This window comes from Oncorhynchus nerka, unplaced genomic scaffold (genome assembly GCF_034236695.1).
Source record: "Oncorhynchus nerka isolate Pitt River unplaced genomic scaffold, Oner_Uvic_2.0 unplaced_scaffold_910, whole genome shotgun sequence".
Classification (NCBI taxonomy): Eukaryota; Metazoa; Chordata; class Actinopteri; order Salmoniformes; family Salmonidae; genus Oncorhynchus; species Oncorhynchus nerka.
In genome coordinates, this window is record NW_027040392.1 from 31,613 (window position 1) to 45,002 (window position 13,390).

The 13,390-nt window shown below is 39.8% G+C and overlaps 1 protein-coding gene across 1 annotated transcript in view; it reads left to right on the top strand.

The window, feature by feature from the left end:
• The first annotated feature begins 1,731 nt into the window (after positions 1-1,731).
• LOC135570740 (NACHT, LRR and PYD domains-containing protein 12-like) overlaps positions 1,732-13,390 on the top strand; it is a 35,382-nt gene continuing 23,723 nt past the window's right edge. The window contains exons 1-4 of the mRNA XM_065016683.1: positions 1,732-2,166; positions 8,672-8,788; positions 12,776-12,860; positions 12,989-13,211. Coding sequence (XP_064872755.1) covers positions 1,910-2,166; positions 8,672-8,788; positions 12,776-12,860; positions 12,989-13,211 — 682 coding nt within the window. The 5' untranslated portion in view covers positions 1,732-1,909. The remainder of the gene's footprint in view (positions 2,167-8,671; positions 8,789-12,775; positions 12,861-12,988; positions 13,212-13,390) is intronic.

Sequence of the window (13,390 nt, forward strand, 5' to 3'; positions counted from 1 at the left end):
GTGGTCAGTTGGTGAGGGCCACAGCATAGTCCTTTAGTCTCTAAGGGCCAGGTGGTCAGTTGGTGAGGGCCACATCATCGTAATTTAGTCTCTATGGGCCAGATGACCAGTTGGTGAGAGCCACAGCATAGTCCTTTAGTCTCTATGGGCCAGATGGCCAGTTGGTGAGGGCCACAGCGTAGTCCTTTAGTCTCTATGGGCCAGATGGCCAGTTGGTGAGGGCCACAGCATAGTCCTTTAGTATCTATGGGCCAGAAGGCCAGTTGGTGAGGTCCACAGCATAGTCCTTGAGTCTCTATGGGCCAGATGGACAGTTGGTGAGGGCCACAGGATAGTCCTTTAGTCTCTATGGGCCAGATGGCCAGTTGGTGAGGGCCACAGCATAGTCCTTTAGTCTCTATGGGCCAGATGGCCAGTTGGTGAGGGCCACAGCATAGTCCTTTAGTATCTATGGGCCAGATGGCCAGTTGGTGAGGGTCCACAGCATAGTCCTTGAGTCTCTATGGGCCAGATGGACAGTTGGTGAGGGCCACAGGATAGTCCTTTAGTCTCTATGGGCCAGATGGCCAGTTGGTGAGGGCCACAGCATAGTCCTTTAGTCTCTATGGGCCAGGTGGCCAGTTGGTGAGGGCCACAGTATAGTCCTTTAGTCTCTATGGGCCAGGTGGCCAGTTGGTGAGGGCCACAGCACAGTCCTTTAGTCTCTATGGGCCAGATGGCCAGTTGGTGAGGGCCACAGCACAGTCCTTTAGTCTCTATGGGCCAGATGGCCAGTTGGTGAGGGCCACAGCATAGTCCTTTAGTCTCTATGGGCCAGATGGCCAGTTGGTGAGGGCCACAGCATAGTCCTTTAGTCTCTATGGGCCAGATGGCCCTCACCAACTGTCCATTATTATTATTATTATTATTATTATTATTGTTGATGTACTGTCTATAACTACCTTAACAAACAGTGACTTATTATATTATCCTTAACAGACATTATTATTATTGTTGACAGTTACCATGGAGATGAGATGTCACAACTACATGTCCATGTGATGCATTAAATAACCTGACTGTTTTAATATGTCTGTTATTAAATGTTGTATTAGAGATAATTAATCAATTATAACAATTGACATTCAATAATTATTGTGTTAACCACAACCAACATGTTGGATCTCTGTTTAGTTGTCACTGTGTTAACCACAACCAACATGTTGGATCTCTGTTTAGTTGTCACTGTGTTAACCACAACCAACATGTTGGATCTCTGTTTAGTTGTCACTGTGTTAACCACAACCAACATGTTGGATCTCTGTTTAGTTGTCACTGTGTTAACCACAACCAACATGTTGGATCTCTGTTTAGTTGTCATTGTGTTAACCACAACCAACATGTTGGATCTCTGTTTAGTTGTCACTGTGTTAACCACAACCAACATGTTGGATCTCTGTTTAGTTGTCACTGTGTTAACCACAACCAACATGTTGTATCTCTGTTTAGTTGTCACTGTGTTAACCACAACCAACATGTTGGATCTCTGTTTAGTTGTCATTGTGTTAACCACAACCAACATGTTGGATCTCTGTTTAGTTGTCACTGTGTTAACCACAACCAACATGTTGGATCTCTGTTTAGTTGTCACTGTGTTAACCACAACCAACATGTTGGATCTCTGTTTAGTTGTCTCTGTGTTAACCACAACCAACATGTGGGATCTCTGTTTAGTTGTCACTGTGTTAACCACAACCAACATGTTGGATCTCTGTTTAGTTGTCACTGTGTTAACCACAACCAACATGTTGGATCTCTGTTTAGTTGTCACTGTGTTAACCACAACCAACATGTTGGATCTCTGTTTAGTTGTCACTGTGTTAACCACAACCAACATGCTGGATCTCTGTTTAGGGGTCAGTGCTCTAAAATGAGTCTCTCTGGGGAGAGAGAGGAGGGGGGCCCTGCCTCTAAAATGAGCCTCTCTGGAGAGAGAGAAGAGGGACCTGCCTCTAAAATTAGTCTCTCGGGAGAGAGAGAAGATGGACCTGCCTCTAAAATTAGTCTCTCTGGGGAGAGAGAGGAGGGGGTCCCTGCCTCTAAAATTAGTCTCTCTGGGGAGAGAGAGGAGGGGGTCCCTGCCTCTAAAAGGCGTCTCTCTGGGGAACATCACACCAAAGCTAACAGGTGAGATAACACTTTTTAAAATAATTTATATGAGTTTATTTCCAAAATGTTCACAGTTGTTTTTTAATCAGAAATGGTTGCTTATGGTTAACTTAAATATTACTTTTCTCAGATGACCAGTTAATAGATTTTAGATGGGTATATCTTTATTAAATTATTATTATTATTATTATCAGTTAATAGATTTTAGATGGGTATATCTTTATTAAATTACTATTATTACCAGTTAATAGATTTTAGATGGGTATATCTTTATTAAATGACTATTATTATCAGTTAATAGATTTTAGATGGGTATATCTTTATTAAATTACTATTATTATCAGTTAATAGATTTTAGATGGGTGTATCTTTATTAAATTATTATTATTATCAGTTAATATATTATAGATGGGTATATCTTTATTAAATTACTATTATTATCAGTTAATAGATTATAGATGGGTATATCTTTATTAAATTACTATTATTATCAGTTAATAGATTTTAGATGGGTATATCTTTATTAAATTACTATTATTACCAGTTAATAGATTTTAGATGGGTATATCTTTATTAAATGACTATTATTATCAGTTAATAGATTTTAGATGGGTATATCTTTATTAAATTACTATTATTATCAGTTAATAGATTTTAGATGGGTGTATCTTTATTAAATTATTATTATTATCAGTTAATATATTATAGATGGGTATATCTTTATTAAATTACTATTATTATCAGTTAATAGATTATAGATGGGTATATCTTTATTAAATTACTATTATTATCAGTTAATAGATTTTAGATGGGTATATCTTTATTAAATTACTATTATTACCAGTTAATAGATTTTAGATGGGTATATCTTTATTAAATTACTATTATTATCAGTTAATAGATTTTAGATGGGTATATCTTTATTAAATTACTATTATTACCAGTTAATAGATTTTAGATGGGTATATCTTTATTAAATTATTATTACTATTATTACAGTCCTCTATTTCAAGATGTGGCCGAATATAAAACAGACAGAATACATTTTTAAAAGAAGATTATACATTTTCTGACATTTTGTTTCTAAATGGCTGCTGGGTAATATGATAAGCATTGAAATCTTCGTTGGTAGACATCGGATTGAGTGAAAGATGCGCAGTTTCACTGAGTTAGAAAACAAATGGACAGGTGTAGCTCATTGATTTGTAGATCTGACGCAGTTGCTACTTCAGATTATGAGCCTAGCAGGTAACTTATTTGTTATTTTCTTACTTAATATCTCATATTGGTACAAAACAGCCTCGGAATAGAGAAGACAAAAGTGCGTTTTCCAGCCCGCCAATTAATTACATCATGAATCCCTCGCGGTTAGAAAATTTATCTCAACATGCCCCTCACTTTCGAGAGAAGGAAGGATGCTCGCTGCTGCTGACGACACAATGTTTTTAGTGGGGCTGAGTTGGCTACTTTAGTGAGAAGGCAGAGTGGGTCTATGCTGGTTGATGAATTTGACAATGACAAGGAAAATAAGTTTTTCTCAGCAAGAAATGACTGAATTAATGTTCAGGATTATTAATAATCATTATAGTAATGAAGTACAACAATAATTCAAAACATGACCATAAAAACAGATCATAATAAACATGAATCATCATTATATTACTTCACAGTAATCTGTTAAATGCTTTTTCAGTGCTTCCTCTTGTGTTAGCAGTGTGGAAAAGGGACAGAAAGAAGCACACAAGAGTTTTCAGTTTTTAGTTAATTTTCCCACTAACAACAATAAAATAACAATGTATAGTATAACAAACAATGCAACTGACAAACCAAAAACACCATACATTAGGTAATTATATATATAATTATTTATTTAGATGGGTGACATTATCTGCCAAAGTAGCAGCCCTGTAGACAAAGAAGAGCTCTCCAGTAGATACCAAAACTTTCAACTGACATTTTCTCAAAAGTGAGGTTACAAGTTTATCAACGTTCAAAGCAGAATTACTTTCCCATTGTTCCTCAACTGTAGTGTATGATATACCATTATCTAGCCCTCAGTCTCTACTTTTATCCAATCTGGAAACAACATTTCAAATGTTGCTAAATGAGACCGAATTGAGCCGACCGGTCACATTTGAGAATGAGACAGATATTTAGCTATTTCAATATGAATGAGGTAGATATTTCAGCAAAACCACATGATTATTTCTCTCTTTGAATTGATATCATCAAGTGATATATTTTAAACAAATACATGTCTGTCATTGAACAACCCCATGATTAGATAGTGAACAACCCCATGATTAGATAGTGAACAACCCCATGATTAGATAGTGAACAACCCCATGATTAGATAGTGAACAACCCCATGATTAGATAGTGAACAACCCCATGATTAGATAGTGAACAACCCCATGATTAGATAGTGAACAATCCCATGATTAGATAGTGAACAACCCCATGATTAGATAGTGAACAATCCCATGATTAGATAGTGAACAACCCCATGATTAGATAGTGAACAACCCCATGATTAGATAGAGAACAACCCCATGATTAGATAGTGAACAACCCCATGATTAGATAGTGAACAACCCCATGATTAGATAGTGAACAACCCCATGATTAGATAGTGAACAACCCCATGATTAGATAGTGAACAACCCCATGATTAGATAGTGAACAACCCCATGATTAGATAGTGAACAACCCCATGATTAGATAGTGAACAATCCCATGATTAGATAGTGAACAACCCCATGCCATGATTAGATAGTGAACAACCCCATGATTAGATAGTGAACAACCCCATGATTAGATAGTGAACAACCCCATGATTAGATAGTGAACAACCCCATGATTAGATAGTGAACAATCCCATGATTAGATAGTGAACAACCCCATGCCATGATTAGATAGTGAACAACCCCATGATTAGATAGTGAACAACCCCATGATTAGATAGTGAACAACCCCATGATTAGATAGTGAACAATCCCATGATTAGATAGTGAACAACCCCATGCCATGATTAGATAGTGAACAACCCCATGATTAGATAGTGAACAACCCCATGATTAGATAGTGAACAACCCCATGATTAGATAGTGAACAACCCCATGATTAGATAGTGAACAACCCCATGATTAGATAGTGAACAACCCCGTGATTAGATAGTGAACAACCCCATGATTAGATAGTGAACAACCCCGTGATTAGATAGTGAACAACCCCATGCCGTGATGAGATAGTGAACAACCCCATGCCATGATTAGATAGTGAACAACCCCATGATTAGATAATGAACAACCCCATGCCATGATTAGATAGTGAACAACCCCATGCCATGATTAGATAGTGAACAACCCCATGATTAGATAGTGAACAACCCCATGATTAGATAGTGAACAACCCCGTGATTAGATAGTGAACAACCCCATGATTAGATAGTGAACAACCCCATGACATGATTAGATAGTGAACAACCCCAGGATTAGATAGTGAACAACCCCATGCCGTGATTAGATAGTGAACAACCCCATGATTAGATAGTGAACAACCCCATGATTAGATAGTGAACAACCCCATGATTAGATAGTGAACAACCCCATGATTAGATAGTGAACAACCCCATGATTAGATAGTGAACAACCCCATGATTAGATAGTGAACAACCCCATGATTAGATAGTGAACAACCCGATGCCATGATTAGATAGTGAACAACCCCATGATTAGATAGTGAACAACCCCATAATTAGAGAGTGAACAACCCCATGATTAGATAGTGAACAACCCCATGATTAGAGAGTGAACAACCCCATGATTAGATAGTGAACAACCCCATGCCATGATTAGATAGTGAACAACCCCATGATTAGATAGTGAACAACCCCATGCAGTTATTAGATAGTGAACAACCCCATGATTAGATAGTGAACAACCCCATGATTAGATAATGAACAACCCCATGCCATGATTAGATAGTGAACAACCCCTTGCAGTGATTAGATAGTGAACAACCCCATGATTAGATAGTGAACAACCCCATGTCATGATTAGATAGTGAACAACCCCATGCTGTGATTAGATAGTGAACAACCCCATGATTAGATAGTGAACAACCCCATGCCATGATTAGATAGTGAACAACCCCATGATTAGATAGTGAACAACCCCATGATTAGATTGTGAACAACCCCATGCCGTGATTAGATAGTGAACAACCCCATGATTAGATAGTGAACAACCCCATGATTAGATAATGAACAACCCCATGCCATGATTAGATAGTGAACAACCCCATGCCGTGATTAGATAGTGAACAACCCCATGATTAGATAGTGAACAACCCCATGTCATGATTAGATAGTGAACAACCCCATGCTGTGATTAGATAGTGAACAACCCCATGATTAGATAGTGAACAACCCCATGCCATGATTAGATAGTGAACAACCCCATGATTAGATAGTGAACAACCCCATGATTAGATAGTGAACAACCCCATGCCGTGATTAGATAGTGAACAACCCCATGATTAGATAGTGAACAACCCCATGATTAGATAGTGAACAACCCCATGCTGTGATTAGATAGTGAACAACCCCATGATTAGATAGTGAACAACCCCATGCCATGATTAGATAGTGAACAACCCCATGATTAGATAGTGAACAACCCCATGATTAGATAGTGAACAACCCCATACCATGATTAGATAGTGAACAACCCCATGATTAGATAGTGAACAACCCCATGATTAGATAGTGAACAACCCCATGATTAGATAGTGAACAACCCCATGATTAGATAGTGAACAACCCCATGCCATGATTAGATAGTGAAAAACCCCATGCCATGATTAGATAGTGAACAACCCCATGATTAGATAGTGAACAACCCCATGATTAGATAGTGAACAACCCCATGATTAGAGAGTGAACAACCCCATGATTAGATAGTGAACAACCCCATGATTAGATAGTGAACAACCCCATGATTAGATAGTGAACAACCGAATGATTAGATAGTGAACAACCCCATGATTAGATAGTGAACAACCCCATGATTAGATAGTGAACAACCCCATGATTAGATAGTGAACAACCCCATGATTAGATAGTGAACAAGCCCATGATTAGATAGTGAACAAGCCCATGATTAGATAGTGAACAACCCCATACCATGATTAGATAGTGAACAACCCCATGCCATGATTAGATAGTGAACAACCCCATGCCGTGATTAGATAGTGAACAACCCCATGATTAGATAGTGAACAACCCCATGATTAGATAGTGAACAACCCCATGATTAGATAGTGAACAACCCCATGCCGTGATTAGATAGTGAACAACCCCATGATTAGATAGTGAACAACCCCATGCCATGATTAGATAGTGAACAACCCCATGATTAGATAGTGAACAACCCCATGATTAGATAGTGAACAACCCCATGATTAGATAGTGAACAACCCCATGATTAGATAGTGAACAACCCCATGATTAGATAATCAAATCAAATCAAATTTTATTTGTCACATACACATGGTTAGCAGATGTTAATGCGAGTGTAGCGAAATGCTTGTGCTTCTAGTTCCGACAATGCAGTGATAACCAACAAGTAATCTAACTAACAATTCCAAAACTACTGTCTTATACACAGTGTAAGGGGATAAGGAATATGTACATAAGGATATATGAATGAGTGATGGTACAGAGCAGCATACAGTAGATGGTATCGAGTACAGTATATACATATGAGATGAGTATGTAGACAAAGTAAACAAAGTGGCATAGTTAAAGTGGCTAGTGACATAAGAATGCAGTCGATGATCTAGAGTACAGTATATACATATGCATTTGAGATGAATAATGTAGGGTAAGTAACATTATATAAGGTAGCATTGTTTAAAGTGGCTAGTGATATATTTACATCATTTCCCATCAATTCCCATTATTAAAGTGGCTGGAGTTGGGTCAGTGTCAATGACAGTGTGTTGGCAGCAGCCACTCAATGTTAGTGATGGCTGTTTAACAGTCTGATGGCCTTGAGATAGAAGCTGTTTTTCAGTCTCTCGGTCCCAGCTTTGAGGCACCTGTACTGACCTCGCCTTCTGGATGATAGCGGGGTGAACAGGCAGTGGTTCGGGTGGTTGATGTCCTTGATGATCTTTATGGTGAACAACCCCATGATTAGATAGTGAACAACCCCATGATTAGATAGTGAACAACCCCATTGCATGGTTAGATAGTGAACAACCCCATGATTAGATAGTGAACAACCCCATGATTAGATAGTGAACAACCCCATGATTAGATAGTGAACAACCCCATGCCGTGATTAGATAGTGAAAAAACACACCAATCTCTTTCCTAATTTCTTTAAACAATAAAAGCTCATTTACGAAAATTTACGAAAAGTGAGATATCGCGTTTTGGAATGAAACTCTTCTTATGTTTCCCCATCTGAGCTCAGAGTAGATGAGAGATGTAATGTTTGTCTCTGTTGTGTTGAAGCCCAATCAAGCAGGAGAGACCAGCCTCCCCTGTTCCCAGCTGTGTGTCCATGAAGAGTGACAAGTCTATGGGTGTACCTATATTCTTCAGAGAGGAAGATATGTATACTGAACAAAGGTAAGAAGAACTCATGGGTCCTGGTCAGTGAGTTAAACAACACTGTCTCTAGTCATTTCTCCTCCCATTTTCCCATTTATTGTTGTTGTTTTCATAATCCATAGGCTCATCCTTTTGTCCATTTTCATAGTCCTAAAACAATATTAAACAAACTCAACATTCCCTCCGTGTGTGTGTGTGTGTGTGTGTGTGTGTGTGTGTGTGTGTGTGTGTGTGTGTGTGTGTGTGTGTGTGTGTGTGTGTGTGTGTGTGTGTGTGTGTGTGTGTGTGTGCGTGTGTGTGCGTGTGTGTGTGTGTGTGTGTGTGTGTGTGTGTGTGTGTGTGTGCACTCCCTGGATGAGGAGAAGTAATCTCTATCCTGATTGTCTAGTCACTTTTACCTCTACCTACATGTACATATTACCTCAACTACCTGGTACCCTGCACATTGACTCAGTACTGGTACTCCTTATAGACTCATTATTACCTCAACTACCTGGTACCCTGCACATTGACTCAGTACTGGTACTCCTTATAGTCTCATTATTAACTCAACTACCTGGTACCCTGCACATTGACTCAGTACTGGTTCTCCTTATAGTCTCATTATTACCTCAACTACCTGGTACCCCTGCACATTGACTCAGTACTGGTACTCCTTATAGTCTCATTATTACCTCAACTACCTGGTACCCTGCACATTGACTCAGTACTGATACTCCTTATAGTCTCATTATTACCTCAACTACCTGGTACCCCTGGACATTGACTCAGTACTGGTACTCCTTATAGTCTCATTATTACCTCAACTACCTGGTACCCTGCACATTGACTCAGTACTGATACTCCTTATAGTCTCATTATTACCTCAACTACCTGGTACCCCTGGACATTGACTCAGTACTGGTTCTCCTTATAGCCTCATTATTACCTCAACTACCTGGTACCCTGCACATTGACTCAGTACTGGTACTCCTTATAGTCTCATTATTACCTCAACTACCTGGTACCCTGCACATTGACTCAGTACTGGTTCTCCTTATAGCCTCATTATTACCTCAACTACCTGGTACCCTGCACATTGACTCAGTACTGGTTCTCCTTATAGCCTCATTATTACCTCAACTACCTGGTACCCTGCACATTGACTCAGTACTGGTACTCCTTATAGTCTCATTATTACCTCAACTACCTGGTACCCTGCACATTGACTCAGTACTGGTTCTCCTTATAGCCTCATTATTACCTCAACTACCTGGTACCCTGCACATTGACTCAGTACTGGTACTCCTTATAGTCTCATTATTACCTCAACTACCTGGTACCCTGCACATTGACTCAGTACTGGTACTCCTTATAGCCTCATTATTACCTCAACTACCTGGTACCCTGCACATTGACTCAGTACTGGTTCTCCTTATAGTCTCATTATTGTTATTTTATTGTGTTACTATTTCCTTATTTAATTGTTCTTACTTTTTAACTACATTGTTGGGAAGGGGCTTGGTTTGTATCAATTGCCTACTGTTATATTTATAAAAGAAATATATTCTATGAATTGCAAAGACATTGGAAACTTTGTATTTGTAGTCAACTTTGTTCTGAATTCATCTGCAGTCACAGAGAGACTGATAAACCATGTGATTCTATGTTTAGCAGAGATCTTCTGTGTATAAAGTGAACGCAGGAGGGTAAAAAAGCATCTCACGAGGCACTCAGCTGTTCCACGTTAATAACGATGGTTTTGGGAAACAGCTCAGAGATTTAACAATGTTCCTATTAAGGTTTTGATGATTAATTTAGCTTTAAGATGCTTTTGGGAAACCAGGCCCTGGATAAAAACATCTGCTGAATTCATTATTGTTATTTTATTGTGTTACTATTTCATTTTTTTTATTGAAAACATTTTTCTTACTTTTAACTGCATTAAAGGGAAAGGGCACATTAAACCCCAAACCCTGCCTGGTCTGCTTCATATCCCAGAAGATATTTAAACCCCAAACCCTGCCTGGTCTGCTTCATATCCCAGAAGATTTTTAAACCCCAAACCCTGCCTGGTCTGCTTCATATCCCAGAAGATATTTAAACCCCAAACCCTGCCTGGTCTGCTTCATATCCCAGAATATATTTAAACCCCAAACCCTGGCCTGGTCTGCTTCATAGTTCCCAGAAGATATTTAAACCCCAAACCCTGGCCTGGTCTGCTTCATAGTTCCCAGAAGATATTTAAACCCCAAACCCTGCCTGGTCTGCTTCATAGTTCCCAGAAGATATTTAAACCCCAAACCCTGCCTGGTCTGCTTCATAGTTCCCAGAAGATATTTAAACCCTAAACCCTGCCTGGTCTGCTTCATATCCCAGAAGATATTTAAACCCCAAACCCTGCCTGGTCTGCGTCATATCCCAGAAGATATTTAAACCCCAAACCCTGCCTGGTCTGCTTCATATCCCAGAAGATATTTAAACCCCAAACCCTGGCCTGGTCTGCTTCATAGTTCCCAGAAGATATTTAAACCCCAAACCCTGGCCTGGTCTGCTTCATATCCCAGAAGATATTTAAACCCCAAACCCTGCCTGGTCTGCTTCATATCCCAGAAGATATTTAAACCCCAAACCCTGGCCTGGTCTGCTTCATAGTTCCCAGAAGATATTTAAACCCCAAACCCTGCCTGGTCTGCTTCATATCCCAGAAGATATTTAAACCCCAAACCCTGGCCTGGTCTGCTTCATAGTTCCCAGAAGATATTTAAACCCCAAACCCTGCCTGGTCTGCTTCATAGTTCCCAGAAGATATTTAAACCCTAAACCCTGCCTGGTCTGCTTCATATCCCAGAAGATATTTAAACCCCAAACCCTGCCTGGTCTGCGTCATATCCCAGAAGATTTTTAAACCCCAAACCCTGGCCTGGTCTGCTTCACAGTTCCCAGAAGATATTTAAACCCCAAACCCTGGCCTGGTCTGCTTCATATCCCAGAAGATATTTAAACCCCAAACCCTGCCTGGTCTGCTTCATATCCCAGAATATATTTAAACCCCACACCCTGCCTGGTCTGTTTCATATCCCAGAAGATATTTAAACCCCAAACCCTGGCCTGGTCTGCTTCATAGTTCCCAGAAGATATTTAAACCCCAAACCCTGCCTGGTCTGCTTCATATCCCAGAAGATATTTAAACCCCAAACCCTGGCCTGGTCTGCTTCATATCCCAGAAGATATTTAAACCCCAAACCCTGCCTGGTCTGCTTCATATCCCAGAAGATATTTAAACCCCAAACCCTGGCCTGGTCTGCTTCATATCCCAAAAGATATTTAAACCCCAAACCCTGCCTGGTCTGCTTCATATCCCAGAAGATATTTAAACCCCAAACCCTGCCTGGTCTGCTTCATATCCCAGAAGATATTTAAACCCCAAACCCTGCCTGGTCTGCTTCATATCCCAGAAGATATTTAAACCCCAAACCCTGCCTGGTTTGCTTCATATCCCAGAAGATATTTAAACCCCAAACCCTGCCTGGTTTGCTTCATAGTTCCCAGAAGATATTTTTTACATCAACAGTTGTCACAACGGGCTTATACAGAAACCCAGTCTAAAACCCCAATCAGCAAGCAATGCAGATGTAGAAGCGCGGTGGAAAAACTCCCTAGAATAACAGGAATCTAGGAAGAAACCTAGAGAGGAAACAGGCTATGATGGGTGGCCAGTCCTCTTCTAGCTGTGCCGGGTGGAGATTATAACAGTACATGGCCATTAAGTTCAGATCGTTCTTCAAGATTTTCAAATGTACATAAATGACCAGCAGGGTCAAATAATAATAATCACAGTGTTAGACCAGTTGAAACTGGATCAGCAGCAAGGTATCACGTCTGGAGGAGCATGTATCGATACTGATAGGATGGAAAGAAAGGGAGCGCTGCTCTCAGATCAGTTTTCTCCATTCAAATCTTTCCTCAACATTGTGTGTGTGTACTCCCTGGGTGAGGAGATGTAATCTCATGTTTTGTCCACAGAAACCAACAGGAGAGATCAGAGTCAGAGATTCTCAGTGTTCAGTCTTCCCAGAGTCATCAAACAGACCTGGCCTCCATATTCAGTGTATGTGGTCCTGTTATGTACATTTGTTTTTGTTTACCTCAAGTAAAGTTGATCTGTCAATCATTCATTAATGTGGTAATGAGAAGCATTTATTATCTTACTTAACTTATTTACTTTATTTATTTCAGTTGCTTGAACAGAATATTATGACATTTGTGAAGAACGAGCTGAAGATGTTCAAGAGGATTCTTAGTCCAGAATTCCCAGAAGGCTTTGAGAGTCTGAAGCAGGAAGTGGTGGACCCTGAAGATGAGCAGCAGGAGAGCAGTGCCAGAGAGGGGGCTCTGAAGATCACACTGCACATCCTGAGGAAAATGAACCAGAAGGAGCTTGCTGACACACTGGAGAAATGTAAGATCTGTCTGCCTCATGTTGAATGCTGTTTTATAACATTTAAAAGCTGTAGCTAAAGTACAGCTAAAGTAGCTGTGTAACTCAATGATATTGTAGCAGCCTTAACACAACACCTAGTGACCTCATCAAGTAGCAGCAGGGATGTGTTGTGGTGATTAATTTAGAGAGAGAGACAA